Raw genomic sequence first — 15511 nt, 5'->3', positions numbered from 1 at the left:
CGAGAAGAGGCTGAGGGAGCTGTGGTGGTTTAGTCTGGAGAAGAGGAGACTCAGGAGAGACCTTAGGACACTCTACAACTACCTGAAGGGAAGTTGTAGTCAGGTGGGGATCAGGCTCTTCTCCCAGGCAACTTGTGACAAGACAAGAGGGCATGGCCTGAAGCAGTGCCAGGAAAGGTTTAGGCTGGATGTTAGGAAGCACTTCCTCATGGAAAGGGTTATTAGATACTGGAACTGACTACCCACGGAAGTGGTGGAGTCGCCATTCCTGGAGGTGTTTAAGGAAAAATTGGATGTGGCACTTAGTGACATGGTATAGTCAATGGCGGTGTTAGGTCATAGGCTGGACTTGATGATCTCAGAGATCTATTCCAGCCTCAGTAACTCTGTGATTCTAAGCTCTGAGGATGTGCATGCACCATTAAAATAACTGGACAAAGAACTCATGTCTGGATAACAGTTTTTAGTCACACCAATCCTGCTATTCCTACAGCATCCTTCTGAAAGGTGGATTCTGTGAACGAGGGGATCATTCACTAGGGAAGAACAACCTAGAACTTCACAGTTCGTGGAACCATACCAAACGTTCCCGTGGGAAATCATCAGCTATAGACCACTCCACGACTGGAGTTTGGTCAGAAAAGATCAGGAAGGAAAAACTCTTCAACATCACGCATCCAGTACATTTTTCAAACACCATCACACAGAATCATTGAAGTCAAGACCTCTCACCAAACTGAGCTTGTGAGTAGGGAAGAAGCAAGTCTATAGCACTACCTGTCTGCTCTGAAAGGAATGGGGAACCCTGCTCTCACTTCATTCCTTCCTTCACGAACACGCGGACCAGCACTACCCATCCAAACCACCCAGCAATAATTCAAGGGAAAACAGAACGGAGGCCCAGAAACAGTCAAAAATAACAAGGAGAGCGCTCGGGCTTACCGACCTGCGGTGCGTCGGAGGCAGTGGACGGGTCTCTGACGACGTCGGTGCTATTCAGACTCGATTTCACGAAGGACTCACCGCCAAGCAGCTCCTCCGCAGGCAGGCTAGGTAGCGGCGGCGGCGGCAGCCAGGTGGCCTCGGTCAGGGCGCGGCCCGGAGCCACGCACAGGTTGTAGGAGTAGGGCAAGGTGCCCTCGCAGAAGTCCGCAGGGAAGGCGGCGCCCGCCAGAGACAAGCGCTGCGCGCCCAGGCAGCGCAGGACGGCGGGCGGCCCGGCCCTCCGCAGCCGCGCCAGCAGGGCCAGCCCCAGGCTGAGCAGGAAGAGCGCCGAGAGCAGAGCCAGCGCCAGCACCAGGTAGAACTGCAGCTCGGCCGGCGAGTCGGCGCCCGCCGGCCGCTCGCTCAGCTCCGGCAGCGCCTCCTGCAAGCTCTCGGCCAGCACCACGTGCAGCGTGGCCGTGGCCGACAGCGCCGGCTGCCCGTGGTCCTTCACCAGCGCCACCAGGCGCTGCTTGGCCGCGTCGCGCTCCGACACGGCCCGCGCCGTGCGCACCTCGCCGCTGTGCAGCCCCAGGCGGAAGAGCGCCGGCTCCGGCGCCTGCAGCAGCTCGTACGACAGCCAGGCGTTGCGCCCCGCGTCCGCGTCCACCGCCACCACCTTGGCCACCAGGTAGCCCACCTCGGCCGAGCGCGGCACCACCTCGAAGGGCGGCGCCTCGCCTGCTGCCGACGCTGCCGCCGGCCACAGCACCCGCGGCGCGTTGTCGTTGCGGTCCAGCACGAAGATGCGCACCGTGGCCGTCGAGCTGCGCGCCGGCACCCCGCCGTCCTGCGCCCGCACCGTCACCGTGAACTCGCGGCACTGCTCGTAGTCCAAGGAGCGCTGCGCGTACACCGCGCCGCTCTGCGCCTCCACCGACACCGGCGGCGCTACCGAGTCCGCGCTGCCGCTCTCCAGCCAGTAGCTGACGCGCCCGTTGGCACCCGCGTCCGCGTCCCGGGCGTGCACGCGCAGCACCGGCGCTCCCGCCGCGTTGTTCTCGCCCACGTAGGCGCTGTACACCTCCTCCTCGAACACCGGCGCGTTGTCGTTCACGTCCGACACTTCCAGCACCAGCGTCGCTTGGCTCGACAGCGCCGGGCTGCCCCGGTCCCTGGCCACCAGCGTCACCCGATGCTGGGCTGCCTGCTCCCGGTCCAGCGCGCTCGCCGTCACCACCTTGTATGAACCGCCTGACGACGCTACGAGCGACAGCGGCGCCTCTCCCGACAGCTCGCACAGTACCTGGCCGTTCTCCCCGAAGTCTGGGTCGTTCACGTTCACCAGTGCTACCATGGTGCCTACTGGGGCGTCCTCGGGCACAGGGCTCGAAACAGACAGCATGGTGATTTCGGGTGCGTTGTCATTCACGTCCAGCACCTCCACTTCCACTTCGCAATGTGTTACGAGACCACCCCCATCCCTTGCCTCCACCAGCAGCGTGTAGCCTCGCGTTTGTTCGAAGTCCAGTGCTTCCTGCAGCGTCATGATCCCGCTCTCTGCGTCCAGCAAAAATTTTTTAAGCACCTTGGCCGGTGATTCCCCGAAGCCGTATGTAATGTGAGCGTTGGCGCCGGCGTCAGCGTCCGTGGCCGAGACGTTCAGCACCATCGAGCCCAGCGGCGAGTCCTCCCTCAGGCTCACTCGGTACCGGTCCTGCGCGAACAGGGGGGCGTTGTCGTTGGCGTCGGTGACGTTGATAAAGAGCTGGGCGGTGCCGCTGCGGGGCGGGTCTCCGCCGTCCAGTGCCGTCAGCACCAGCCGCAGGCTCTGCTCTCTCTCCCGGTCCAGAGCTCGGTGCAGCACCAGCTCCGCGAACTTACTGCCATCCTGTTTCTCCTTCACCTCCACCTCAAAGTACTTGTTGGCCTCCAGTTTGTAGTCCTGCACGGAGTTGCTGCCTACGTCTGCATCCTTGGCGGTTCCCACGGCAAAACGTGCGCCCGGAGAAGTGAACTCGTTGATTTCCAGCTGGAAATTATCGCGCAAGAAGATCGGGGAGTTGTCGTTGACGTCCTGGATGGCCACCTCGACATGGAAAACGTTGAGCGGGTTGTGCACCAGTGCATCGAAGCTGACAGAACATGTCGGCTCCTCGCCGCACATCTCCTCCCGGTCCAGTCTCTCGCTCACATACAGGTTGCCGGTGTCCCCGCTCACCGTGAAGTATTGCAGCTGCCTTTTAGAGGCAGACGTTAGCTGCAGCTTGCGTGCCTGCAGCTCTGCCGGGCTCAGCCCCAGGTCCCTCGCCAGCGGCCCCACCAGAGAGCCTCTGCCCAGTTCCTCGGGGATGGTGTAGCGGATGGGCTCTAGTGTCGCTCGGCAGCATAAGCTCAGCAGCACCGCGGCCGGCAGGAGCACTCCCCCGGCTGCTCTCCGCCCTTCCGGGCTCGGTCTCTGAAACGGGCTGTGCCTGGCCTCCATTGTGGGCAGCGCTCTCCTTGCTTCTCCCTCCTGCCGCTGCCCTCTATACCTTCCAGTAGCTATTGGCCCGCAGCGCAGGGGCCGCCGGTGGCTAGCGATCTCGGTGCCGGTTCGGACGCCACTGCTCCCGGCTCCGCGCCTCCCCTTGTCTCTGCTGCCCGCGCTGCTGCCGCTCTGGCCGGCGCTGAATGATCGAGCCGCCTCCGGTGTACGAATGCTGCAGTGGCTCCAGCACGGCACCAGTCGGGCAACAGTGACACCCGGAGGCGGCACGACGCCACTGCAGCTGCCTGATGGCCGCCACCAGCAGGGCCAGGCAATGTGGTAGGTATTTAGAAGCTTTAGAGTTTCTTGTTCTTTTTAAAATCTAGAACCAGATAAACAGTTGCTTAACGCGACCCTGAAGGTGTTGAAATTGAGATTCTCTGTCAGGTGCTTTCATGTCACCTTCTTGAGTTATGGTGGATATCTGTAGGAAGTACTCACATAAAGCAATAAATAAAGGTTCTCAGCACCTTGTAATAACATCAAGACAACTATAAGGAATTAATTTCAGTCTTTTCGTGATAGACTTGCAAATGACCCAGCTATTTAACTTGTCCAAAGACAGTCTCTTACCCTCTTTGCTCTGCATTCACTGCCTTTAGTTGCACCATGGGCAATACAATATTGGCCATGTCTCAGCATAAGAGCTTGTCATTTAGGGACGACTTAGGGGAACAAAAGTATATCAAAGTCCTTCTGTTGGCAGCTGAACACAAAAAAAGTTTGGATGGAAAATGCTCCCCAGGCACACCAATTGCAAGAGGTCTCTTAATGTTTTAAGAGACCTCTTAGACTTGGACAGAAAAGAAAAAACAAACAAACAAAAAAACCCAAAACCAAAACAAACCAACACGAGGCAAGAAAGGGAAACATTCAGAAATGAAGGAATCATGGTTTCACATTTCTGATTCTGTCAGACCTAGTACATGAACAAGAGATGTACCTGGTTGGTAGAAAGCTCACAGGAGATGAGCTCACACCACAGACCATAGACAGTTACTCAAAGTAATCCCTATAGATAATCAAGCAAGGAAAACCACAGCTGTGGGCCTCATCTAACAACTAGAGGACAAAGTCAGCTTTTACAGCTTCCTTTTAGCCATTTCACACTACACCCCATCCCACTCTTCTACTTGCCCTGTCTGTGTACAGGCAGAGCTCTTCAGCCTGCCCAGAAATACAGTGGAAAAGCTGCCTTTGTAGGTAGACACCACTGAATGAAATCTTGTGAGCACAACTTCTTGGAACCCAGGGATAACAATACAGATGCATGCAAAGAGATTTTTCTATTGGTCCTATAAAATTTGAAGAACCCTCAAAGGTTCAAAAGGTCACAAGCAATACGGAGGTCAATTACATTCCAGATCATCCAAGTATCTGCTCAAAGGCAACATCAGCTTTCTTCAGCACAATGGCCAGTTGGAATCTGAGCAAAGTCATACTAAAAAAAAGACTCTTTCACAGACCCATATTTCTTGGGCCAGCAATAAACCCTGGGAATCAACAAAGCACAAGCCATGTGTCTCCTCAGTACCTCTTCAAACGCAGCATCTCAAATAGTCCCAAACCACTCTAGATTGTAATGTTGTTGTTGGTTTCCATCATCTATAAGCATACATATGGCTATGAAATCCTTCCTCTTGGTGGTAAACACCAAAGGTGTGTGTGTGTGGGAACTGCCCCTGCATTCAGAGAACTGGCACAGATGTGACATTTTCCATATGATCAGACAGCCTGAGGTCGATTTGTAATTCATGACAACAAGCAAGAATAGAAACACACACAAATTAGCAGATCAGGTGGAACAACAGTTCTGAGGTCTAACTCACTGAGCAGAACGAACTGAAACAGCACAGTGCTCCATCAAGCAGGCAGCTATGTTATTTATGACAATAAGCAAAATCTGCTGCTCTATGCCTTGCTACCCACCAAGAGATTTCCACCATGCCTTCCCTCGAGGTAGACAACTTAAAAGTTTGCTTCTGACCTCCTAGTTGGTAACAACATGTCATGAAAGGATAATGCACTACCATCACACTAAGAAGGGAGATACATTGTTCTCCTCACCACTATTCTTAAAAGAAACAGAAGGATTCTAAAGCACATGAATGATAGATGGCCAAAAGTCATCAACAGACACTGGGTCATCAAACTAATGGCTTAGGGGGAATCTCCTCCCCTCTTGTCACACACTATGTACCATAGAGATGCCATCCCTGAGGCTGTGGTTACATTTATTCTTCCCAACAATAAGAAAACAAAGAGAGACCCTCACATCTCCTGCCTTTCACACCTGCTGGAGCAAGAGGCTCTAACACAAAACACATTGCAAATGAAGCTGTGCTGTTAATTGCAACTAAAACTACACAGATACAAAACTAAGAAAATAATAATAAACCATAACTAAGACAAGCAAGGCAAGGAAGCATTGTAAGAAAAAGGGCTTGTGGAGTCTCCCGCTCTGGATTCAAGACCTGCTTTGATACATTCCTGTGTGATCTGCTCTAGGTGATCCTGCTCTGGCTGGGGGGTTGGACTGGAAGAGCTTTTGAGGTCCCTCCCAACCCCAAACGTTCTGTGAAAAATTGTTGCCAGAGAAACTCAAGAGGAAGTCTTCCTGGTCTTTACTGCAGGTGTTAAAATTAATCTCCAAGGGCACCTGGAAGTCGTTCATATCTCTGACAGCAACTGTGGCCCTAAAGTCTCACTCTGAACTACAGAGTACGAGATACATGGTGCTCAAGGATTACTATGAAGCATAGGTTTTTGTTCAGTAATTGAAAATTCACAGGAAACTTCACACAACAGGACAACAAACAGATGAACCTACAGCTTTGCAAGTCAGAGCCTGAGGTAGGCAATGTCCAAAAATATCACACTCTCAGACTAATTTATTGAAAGTCTTTCCCTTTACAGCTGTAAATGTAAAAGGAACATACAGGACAGTCAGGCAAAGGTACCAGATGTGGTCATCCACACATTGTCAGAGACTAAGACTCACCTTCAAATCATGATAATGAGCATAGCAAGAAGTTAACAGAAGCAGAAAGGAAGGGATCTCAGCATAGTCTTCTAAATGTTGGCACTTAGAGAAGGAACATAATTCAGGTATTTAGTGGGTAGCAAATGCACACTTTGCTGCTCTCAAAGCACCCATGAGAAAGCAGTACCAGATTTTCTTGGCCCCTTCAACAGCTCTTCAGTCCCAGAACTCACATCTCGAAGTCCTCACAACTTGCCGGAGCTTCTTGATCCTCAGAAATTTCAAGTACATAATATCAGAGGGCCTTTTGCCCAGATCATTTATCTTCAAAGTTCACCACCATCACACCACAGACTTCATTCAGATTTCTTTATATCTCTGTGCTAAGCAGGAAGATACATTTGTCTGCCCACAAATGCTTTTCTTCAGGGGAAAAAAAAACCCAAGGGTCTAAAAGCAAACAAGCAGATTTTTTCCAGACAAGACTAGGTCAATGACCAGCTTCACAGGACCAAAATCCCTCTTCCTTTATCTCACTCTGCAACTTGAATCTCTCCCCTCTTTGCAGTCAGATAGCTCTTATCATAACAAGACAAGGTACATCAAAGCCTGTTTAAATAAATCAGTCATAAAAGTTGACAAACCAACAAGACACATCTCCTGTTTCCTCCATCAACCCTTCACATGCACCTATGAATATATTTCTTCTAAGAATCAGAACTCTCATAATTTACTTTCATCTTAACAACACATACAAAGGAGCTGTTGAGGAACCAGCTGTGGCAAATCCCCTTTCTCTAACCAATGCAAAGTGATTAAAGCAAGGGTGAAAATAAAAGCATATAATTGCTTTCTCCATCTTCATAGAAAAGGAGAAGAGTAGAAACCATGAGCAGCTTAATACTCCATGCAAAGACAATGTCATCTGTCTAGAAGATGTCTGACCCACTTCATAATGCAAACATCCACTGGCTATTAATGCAACCCGTTGCTCCAGAAGAGCTCAAATTGCCATTAAACAGGTATTGGAAGAATCTGGGGACACAATGAGAAAAGTCCAGGCACAGATAAAAGCAAATAGCTGAGTTCTAACCAAAAATCAAGCCAACAACAGCTTGCCAATGTTCCCGCCTCGCACACAAACTGTGACACTGAGCCATCATCTTAAGAGTCACCTGCCGGCAGCAATAACCACCAGCAGCCAACGAGGTGCTGCAGGAAGCTTTGCCTTCCCTGTCAGGAACCCTACCTCGGCAGCAGCCAGAGCAGTGTGGGGAGAGGGGCACCGACAGCATCGAGCCCAGCTCTAACCAAACTCCAGCCAATATCAAATTGCCACTGCTTCTGCCTCCCACAACAACTGTCACCCGATGCGACCACCCCAGGATCACCTTGCCGGTAGTAAGAACAGGTCACAGTCAGCACAATATTGTAGGAAACTTTCCCTTCTTTGTCAGACGCCCTATCTCGGCAGCAGCCAGAACAGGGTAGGAAGAAAAGAGAGGAGCAGCAGCGTCAGGAGCGGGAGGCATCTGGGAGCACGTTCGAGGAGAGGTACTCACCGGGGCAGCGTCGGCGTCGTGTGGGCGGGTGCCATCAGGGTCCTCCCCCAGCAGCGGCACGGGCTCGTCGGGCAGAGGACGTGCAGGGAGAGTGTCGCAGCAGCTGCCGGGTGACAAGCGGAGATGGCTCTTGCGTGAGTCGGCGGTCAGCGACACCTCGTGTGAGTAGGAGCTCAGGAAGGCGCGGACGCCATCGATGCCCACGAAGTGCGTGGCCGGGACGCCGCGCAAGGCACCGCCCGCCGGAGGAGGCAGCTGCGAGCGCCGCCACCGCCGCAGGCGCAGTACCAGCAGCAGCAGCAGGAAGGCGAGGAAGAGGCAGGAGACGGCCGCCACGGCCAGCACCAGCCAGCGCGTCAGGCTGCCCGCCGCCTCGCCCGGCACCGCCGCCGCCGCCTCACTGCCCAGCTCGGCCAGCAGCTCGGCCACGCTCTCGGCCAGCACCACGGTCAGCGTGGCCGTGGCCGACAGCGCCGGCCGGCCGTGGTCCTTCACCAGCACCACCAGGCTCTGCCGGGCAGCGTCGCGGGCCAGCGGGAAGCGCGCAGTGCGCACCTCGCCGCTGTGCAGCCCGACGCGGAACAGCCCCGGCTCCGTCGCCTTGGCCAGCTCGTACGACAGCCACGCGTTCTGCCCCGCGTCCGCGTCCACCGCCACCACCTTGGCCACCAGCGCCCCGGGCTCCGACGACCGCGGCGCCAGCTCCACCCCCGACCAGCCACGGACACCGGACCCGGACACGCCCGCCGCCGGCGGGTACAGCACCTGCGGGGCGTTGTCGTTCTCGTCCACGATCACGATCCGCACCGACACGTTGCTGCTCAGCGCCGGCGAGCCGCCGTCCTCCGCCAGCACCCACAGCCCCACCTCGCGCACCTCCTCGTAGTCGAAGGAGCGCAGCGCGTACAGCGCGCCCGTCTCCGCCTGCACCGACACGTACGACGACAGCGCCACGCCACGCACCCGCCCCTCGCCCAGACGGTACCGCACGCGCGCGTTCTGACCCCAGTCCGCGTCCCGCGCCCGCACCGTCAGCACCAGCGCGCCCGCCGCGTTGTTCTCGGGCAGCCGGGCGCTGTAGCTCGCCTCGCTGAACACCGGCGCGTTGTCGTTCACGTCCAGCACCCTGAGGGTCAGCACCGTACTGCTCCACAGGGGCGGCGACCCGCCGTCGGCCGCCCTCACCGTCACGTTGTACTCCGACACCTCCTCCCGGTCCAGCTCCTTCGTTGTCACCACGCTGTAGTAGCTCCCCTGGGAACTCTGCAGGCGGAAAGGGACGCCAGGATCCAGCGAGCACCGCACCTGGCCGTTGTCCCCCGAGTCGCGGTCATGCACGTGGAGCAGGGCCACCACTGTCCCCGACGGGGTGTCCTCAGAAATCTCGCTTAGTGACGAACGCACTGAAATCTGGGGCGTGTTGTCATTGACATCTGTCACTGTGATAGCAACTTTCGCAGTGTCAGTAAGTCCACCACCGTCTTCTGCCTGCAATTCCAGTTCATAGTAGTTTCCCTGCTCAAAGTCTAAGCTCCGATTAAGTGTGATCGCTCCTGTCTCGATGTTCAGATGAAAAATCTTCGAGGCTTTCTCTGTGATTTTCTTCAACGAGTATTTCACGTGCCCGTTCAGCCCCTCGTCGGCGTCAGTGGCCGTGACAGCGACGAGGGTGGAGCTCAGGGGTACGTCCTCAGGCACACGTACCGTGTACTCCGCCTGGCTAAACACGGGAGCGTTGTCGTTCGCGTCCAGCACGACCACGCGGATCCGCGCTGTGCCCGTGCGTGGAGGCTTCCCGCCGTCCCTTGCCCTCAGCACCAGATCGTGAAACGCCGCGTCCTCCCGGTCCAGCGCCTTGGCCAGTACCAGCTCCGGACGCTGATCGCCGCCGGGGCCTGCCTGCACGGCCAGCGAGAAATGCTCGTCGCCGCTCACCTCGTAGCTCTGCAGGGAATTTGTCCCCACATCCGGGTCGTGAGCCTCAACCAGGGGAAACCGAGATCCCGGGACTGCCACCTCGCTCATTCTCAGTTCTTTTTCTGCCTCTCGGAAGCTGGGGGCATTGTCGTTAATGTCCGCAATTTCCACTGCGATTTCATAAACCTTCATTTCTCCCTCCACTATCAGCTCACACCGCAGCACGCATTGCTGCTCGTCTTCGCACAGCTGTTCTCTGTCTATCCTTTCCGCAGTCACCAAATGTCCCGTCTTCCCGTGAAGAGAGAAATACTGCGTCCTACCCTCAGAGAGAAGTCGGACGCCACTGTCAGTGACCGCTGTCAGCTGCAGCCCCAGGTCCTTGGCCACGTCGCCTACAAAGGAGCCTTTGGGCATCTCCTCGGGCACCGAGTAGTGCAGCTGCCCCCACGCCGCCTCCCACGCCAACAGCAGGACGTAGCATAGCAGGGCCCGCGCCTGCCGACCCCAGCGCCTCCCCGCCGCGCACATCTCCGCAGCCTCACCGCAGCCTCACCGCCGCCTCACCGCCGCAACGGATCCAGATTCGCTTGTGACTCCGGCTCCCGGCTGCGGACCGCTGCTGCCTGCTGTCGCTGGCCCCTCCGGCTCGCCGCAGCTCGGCTCCGCGCCGCCGGGACGCTCTCAAACCGCTCCGACTCCGAGCCAGCCAGCGAGCGAGCCGAGCCGCAGCGGGCGGGGCTGCCTGCCACGCTCCGGCTTCCTCTGGCTCCTGCTCGGTCAACAGCGGCGCCCGCAGCCTGCTGCCGGAACTGCAGCCACCCGGCGCTGCCCGCAGATGCCTTGCTCATAACTTTTAACGGCGATACGAGATGTTGTTATTGCAATATGATATTGAGAATCCTGGCAACCTTATCTCAAAACTCCTAAAGCACAATATACACCACAAATTCCAGAGCTTTTTATACGTCCCGTGATTGAATTGCTTTCCAATCACCCGTCAGATCAAAATTGCATGATACAGCCATATTAATTGCCCTCTTTCCTGCATTGCTCTGTCCTTCGTTTCCCATGCGTTCTAGTAATCATACAAGATTATATTTATAATACTTCTATCTCTCTCCCCTATTTCCATTACCAAAACATTCCTCACGGATTTTTATTGTGTGCTGAATTAGCTTTCCCTCTCTCCTCCTCCTAGAAAAACATGTAGCATAGAGCCATATTATTTCCCGTGATCTCAGCTAATAGATCCTCCTTCAAAAGGTGACCGCGGATTTCCTGTTTTAGCTTCTCTGTAAGCCGTCCTTTTATTTAACGACGAGTGATTTCTCCTGCACGGGAACTTGCCAATGGCAAATTACTTATTGTTCCCAACACGACATGCAACATTATACGAGTCTTATCCCTTTCGTCCGAATGCACAATTTCCATCATGATTCCTTATAAGGAATTATGTTTCAAGGAACAGCAACAGAAAACTGTCTAAAATACTAAGAGTGATATTCAGACCTTCCCCCGCAGAACCGGAGATTTCAATCAGGCTCATTACCTCAAGCGGCAGGAGCCTGGCTTCAAATACTGCATTTCACACGTAATACATTTCGAATTAACTGACTGAGATTAGACATTCAAAGACTGAAGAAGTTGAGGTCGGTCAAGTGAAACGGAAAATCTAAGCCACCCAGGAGTGCACAGCTCCGCAGGAGGTGGGGTTGCTCAGGCTACTGCCACGAGCTCTGACTTTCCGGCGAGCACTCCAGAAGGAATTTACCCTACTGCCCGAAAATCACTCTCTGACACCCTTCCCGGTTTTAAGCTGTTGGTCATTTGATCACTTCTCACTGATTGTACTACAACTACAGAGGTAATCAGGAAGCATCTGCACTGACTCTGGCCAGAATTATCTGCTCGACTCTGTGCAAACTGCAGGGAAAAATGTCTCTAAGAACAACCAGAACAAAACCAGGTGCATCTATCCGGACCTGTCCCTCGGACCTATCCCTCGGAATACACAATGGGAAATAAGACACCCTGAAATATGCAAACAAAATTGACTCTTTTTTCAATTTAATTTGATTCGGCACCTTCACATGTCTGTGAAAGATCAGGAACGGTTTAAAAATATGAACTACCACCTAGAGGAAAATTAAGCAAAAGCACCCGAGATCATTCCTGGTTAAAATGTATCCCTGTCATTAATGCTGAGATTTGTGAAGCAGTCTTCTCCAAATAATTGGATGGCAACTCGGCAGAGGGGGAAACATTGACAAGGGACGATAACACGTAACAAGGAACCAAATAGGTTTGCATCCAACCATCAGATTCAAGCAAAAAGCTTAGGTAATTTAACGACCATCAACGAAAATACTTCAACAACAAGCGTCCATGCATTATCCCGACAGCGCAAATACAGCATTATTAATGTATCATACTCACTACTACTGACTCAAGCACCAAATATATTTTTACGCTTTAATCTAGGAGAGAAACGCCGTAACTTCTTTTTGTTTCATGGGGAATGAGAGTACTTTCCAGAAAGGAACATGAAGCATGCACCATGTTTTCCCGAGTCTTGTATGTAGAATTACTTACAGTATTCACTGTAAAGAACTCAAATTAGAATGGTAACCAAAACATTCAACCAAACCTATGCCAATGGAAGAATCAAGAAGTGTTGCCGCTACCAGTTTGGTCGGAGGGGAAGGAAGATACCCTTCACAGAAACACGAGCCAGGACTCCGTACCCACACCACCCAGCAATAATTCAAGGGAAAAGAGAATGAAGGATGGAAAACGGTGAGAAGTAGGAGGGATAAGACTTGGGCTTACCGACCTGTGCAGCTTCGGAGTGGGCGGGCGGAGCTCCCGCGTCGGCACTGCTGTGCGGGTTTGCCTTCCCGCAAGGCTCCTCGACAAGCAGTTCCTCCGTGGGCAGGCTGGGCAAAAGCGGAGGCAGCCAAGTGGCCTCGGTCAGGGCGCGTCCCGGAGCCACGCACAGGTTGTAGGAGTAGGGCAAGGTGCCCTCGCAGAAGTCCGCTGGGAAGGCGGCGCCCGCCAGAGACAAGCGCTGCGCGCCCAGGCAGCGCAGGACGGCGGGCGGCCCGGCCCTCCGCAGCCGCGCCAGCAGGGCCAGCCCCAGGCTGAGCAGGAAGAGCGCCGAGAGCAGAGCCAGCGCCAGCACCAGGTAGAACTGCAGCTCGGCCGGCGAGTCGGCGCCCGCCGGCCGCTCGCTCAGCTCCGGCAGCGCCTCCTGCAAGCTCTCGGCCAGCACCACGTGCAGCGTGGCCGTGGCCGACAGCGCCGGCTGCCCGTGGTCCTTCACCAGCGCCACCAGGCGCTGCTTGGCCGCGTCGCGCTCCGACACGGCCCGCGCCGTGCGCACCTCGCCGCTGTGCAGCCCCAGGCGGAAGAGCGCCGGCTCCGGCGCCTGCAGCAGCTCGTACGACAGCCAGGCGTTGCGCCCCGCGTCCGCGTCCACCGCCACCACCTTGGCCACCAGGTAGCCCACCTCGGCCGAGCGCGGCACCACCTCGAAGGGCGGCGCCTCGCCTGCTGCCGACGCTGCCGCCGGCCACAGCACCCGCGGCGCGTTGTCGTTGCGGTCCAGCACGAAGATGCGCACCGTGGCCGTCGAGCTGCGCGCCGGCACCCCGCCGTCCTGCGCCCGCACCGTCACCGTGAACTCGCGGCACTGCTCGTAGTCCAAGGAGCGCTGTGCGTACACGGTGCCGCTCTGCGCCTCCACCGACACCGGCGGCGCTACCGAGCCGGCGCTGCCGCCCTCCAGCCAGTAGCTGACGCGCCCGTTGGCGCCCGCGTCCGCGTCCCGGGCGTGCACGCGCAGCACCGGCGCTCCCGCCGCGTTGTTCTCGGCCACGTAGGCGCTGTACACCTCCTCCTCGAACACCGGCGCGTTGTCGTTCACGTCCGACACTTCCAGCACCAGCGCCGCTTGGCTCGACAGCGCTGGGCTGCCCCTGTCCCTGGCCACCAGCGTCACCCGGTGCTGGGCTGCCTTCTCGCGGTCCAGCGCGCTCGCCGTCACCACCTTATATGAACCGCCCGAGGACGCCACGAGCGACAGGGGCGCCTCTCCCGACAGCTCGCAACGCACCTGACCGTTTTCCCCGGAATCGCGGTCCCGCACTTTCACTAGGGCCACCACGGTACCGACAGGAGCGTTCTCGGGGACTGGGCTCGACACCGACGTCAATATCACTTCGGGTGCGTTGTCATTCACGTCCTCCACCTCCACCTCCACCTTGCACTGTGCCACAAGACCTCCCCCGTCCCTTGCCTCTACGGCCAGGCTGAGAGAGCGTGTGTCCTCGAAGTCCAGTGCTTCCTGCAGCGTCATGATCCCGCTCTCTGCGTCCAACAAAAATTTCTGAGATACCTTGGTCGGCGTTTCTCTGAAGCCGTAGGTGATGTGGGCATTGGTGCCAGCGTCAGCGTCGGTGGCCGAGACATTCAGTACCATCGAGCCTGGAGGCGCGTCCTCTCGTAGCCTCACTCGGTACCGGTCCTGCGCGAACACGGGGGCGTTGTCGTTGATGTCGGTGACGTTGATAAAGAGCTGGGCGGTGCCGCTGCGGGGCGGGTCGCCGCCGTCCAGCGCCGTCAGCACCAGCCGCAGGCTCTGCTCACTCTCCCGGTCCAGAGTTCGGCGCAGCACCAGCTCCGCGAACTTGCTGCCGTCTTCGCTCTCCTTCACCTCCACCTCAAAGTACTTGTTGGTCTCCAGCTCGTAGCCCTGCAGGGAATTCCTGCCCACGTCCGCATCTTCGGCCATGTCCAAGTAAAAGCGTGTACCAGGAGATGTCAGCTCATTGATTTCCAGCTGGAAATTGTCTCGCAGGAAGGTCGGGGCGTTGTCGTTGATGTCCTGGATAGCCACCTCGACGTGGAAAACATTGAGTGGGTTGTCCACCAGTGCATCGAAGCTGACGGAGCAGGTCGGTGCCTCGCCGCACATCTCCTCCCGGTCCAGTCTCTCGCTCACATACAGGTTGCCGGTGTCCCCGCTCACGCTGAAGTATTGCTTCTCGGCGCTGAGACGCAGCTTGCGTGCCGGCAGCTCTGCCGGGCTCAGCCCCAGGTCCCTCGCCAGCGGCCCCACCAGAGAGCCTCTGCCCTGCTCCTCGGGGATGGTGTAGCGGACAGGCTCCGGCGCCGCCTGGCAGCACAAGCCTAGCAGCACAGCGGCCAGCAGCAGAAGCACTCTCTCGGATGCCCGCTGCCGCCCAGCTCTCGGGTTCCGGCTTTGGCTCGAGTTCATGCTCTGTCTGCCTGCCATTGTAGGCAGCTCTTCCCGCAGTCGTCCCTTCTGCCTACGCCCTCTCTTCCTTCCAGCCGCTCTCGGCAGGCGAAGGGCTGCGATCTCGGTTGCGGTTCGGATGCCGATCTTCTCCGCTGCCCGTGCCCCTGCCTCTCTGGCAAGCGCCGAGCGAGCGAGGAGCTTGCTGTGGGCGGACGCTGCGGCGGCTCCTGCTGCGGTTCCGACTTCATCTCCTCTCCGCGTTGGGCAACAGCGGCACCCGGAGGCGGCGTGTCGCCATTGCAGCCGCCTGACGGCCGCCACCATAAAACACC

The 15511-nt window shown here is 56.4% G+C and overlaps 4 protein-coding genes across 4 annotated transcripts in view; all 4 read right to left on the bottom strand.

The window, feature by feature from the left end:
• LOC104299838 (protocadherin gamma-C5-like) overlaps positions 1-15511 on the bottom strand; it is a 202516-nt gene that overhangs the window by 159474 nt on the left and 27531 nt on the right. The gene's annotated exons all lie outside the window — the stretch shown is intronic.
• Positions 911-3442, bottom strand: LOC128897951 (protocadherin gamma-B5-like). The gene has a single exon (XM_054168604.1). It carries the CDS (start codon positions 3407-3409, stop codon positions 911-913), a length of 2499 nt encoding a protein of 832 aa, XP_054024579.1. The 5' UTR covers positions 3410-3442.
• On the bottom strand, positions 3501-10458 carry LOC104309063 (protocadherin gamma-A10-like). The gene is made up of 2 exons (XM_054168603.1): positions 8000-10458; positions 3501-3776 (listed from the first exon to the last, which is right to left on the bottom strand). Exons 1-2 carry the CDS (start codon positions 10445-10447, stop codon positions 3501-3503), a joined length of 2724 nt encoding a protein of 907 aa, XP_054024578.1. The 5' UTR covers positions 10448-10458.
• On the bottom strand, positions 10480-15503 carry LOC128897950 (protocadherin gamma-B5-like). The gene is made up of 2 exons (XM_054168602.1): positions 12749-15503; positions 10480-10769 (listed from the first exon to the last, which is right to left on the bottom strand). The coding sequence occupies exons 1-2, from the start codon at positions 15501-15503 to the stop codon at positions 10480-10482; spliced, it is 3045 nt and encodes a 1014-aa protein (XP_054024577.1).

The sequence above is a fragment of the Dryobates pubescens genome, chromosome 16 (genome assembly GCF_014839835.1).
Source record: "Dryobates pubescens isolate bDryPub1 chromosome 16, bDryPub1.pri, whole genome shotgun sequence".
Lineage (NCBI taxonomy): Eukaryota > Metazoa > Chordata > Aves > Piciformes > Picidae > Dryobates > Dryobates pubescens.
The sequence above is the reverse complement of the archived record's forward strand: the minus strand, read 5'-3'. Positions and strand labels throughout refer to the sequence as shown.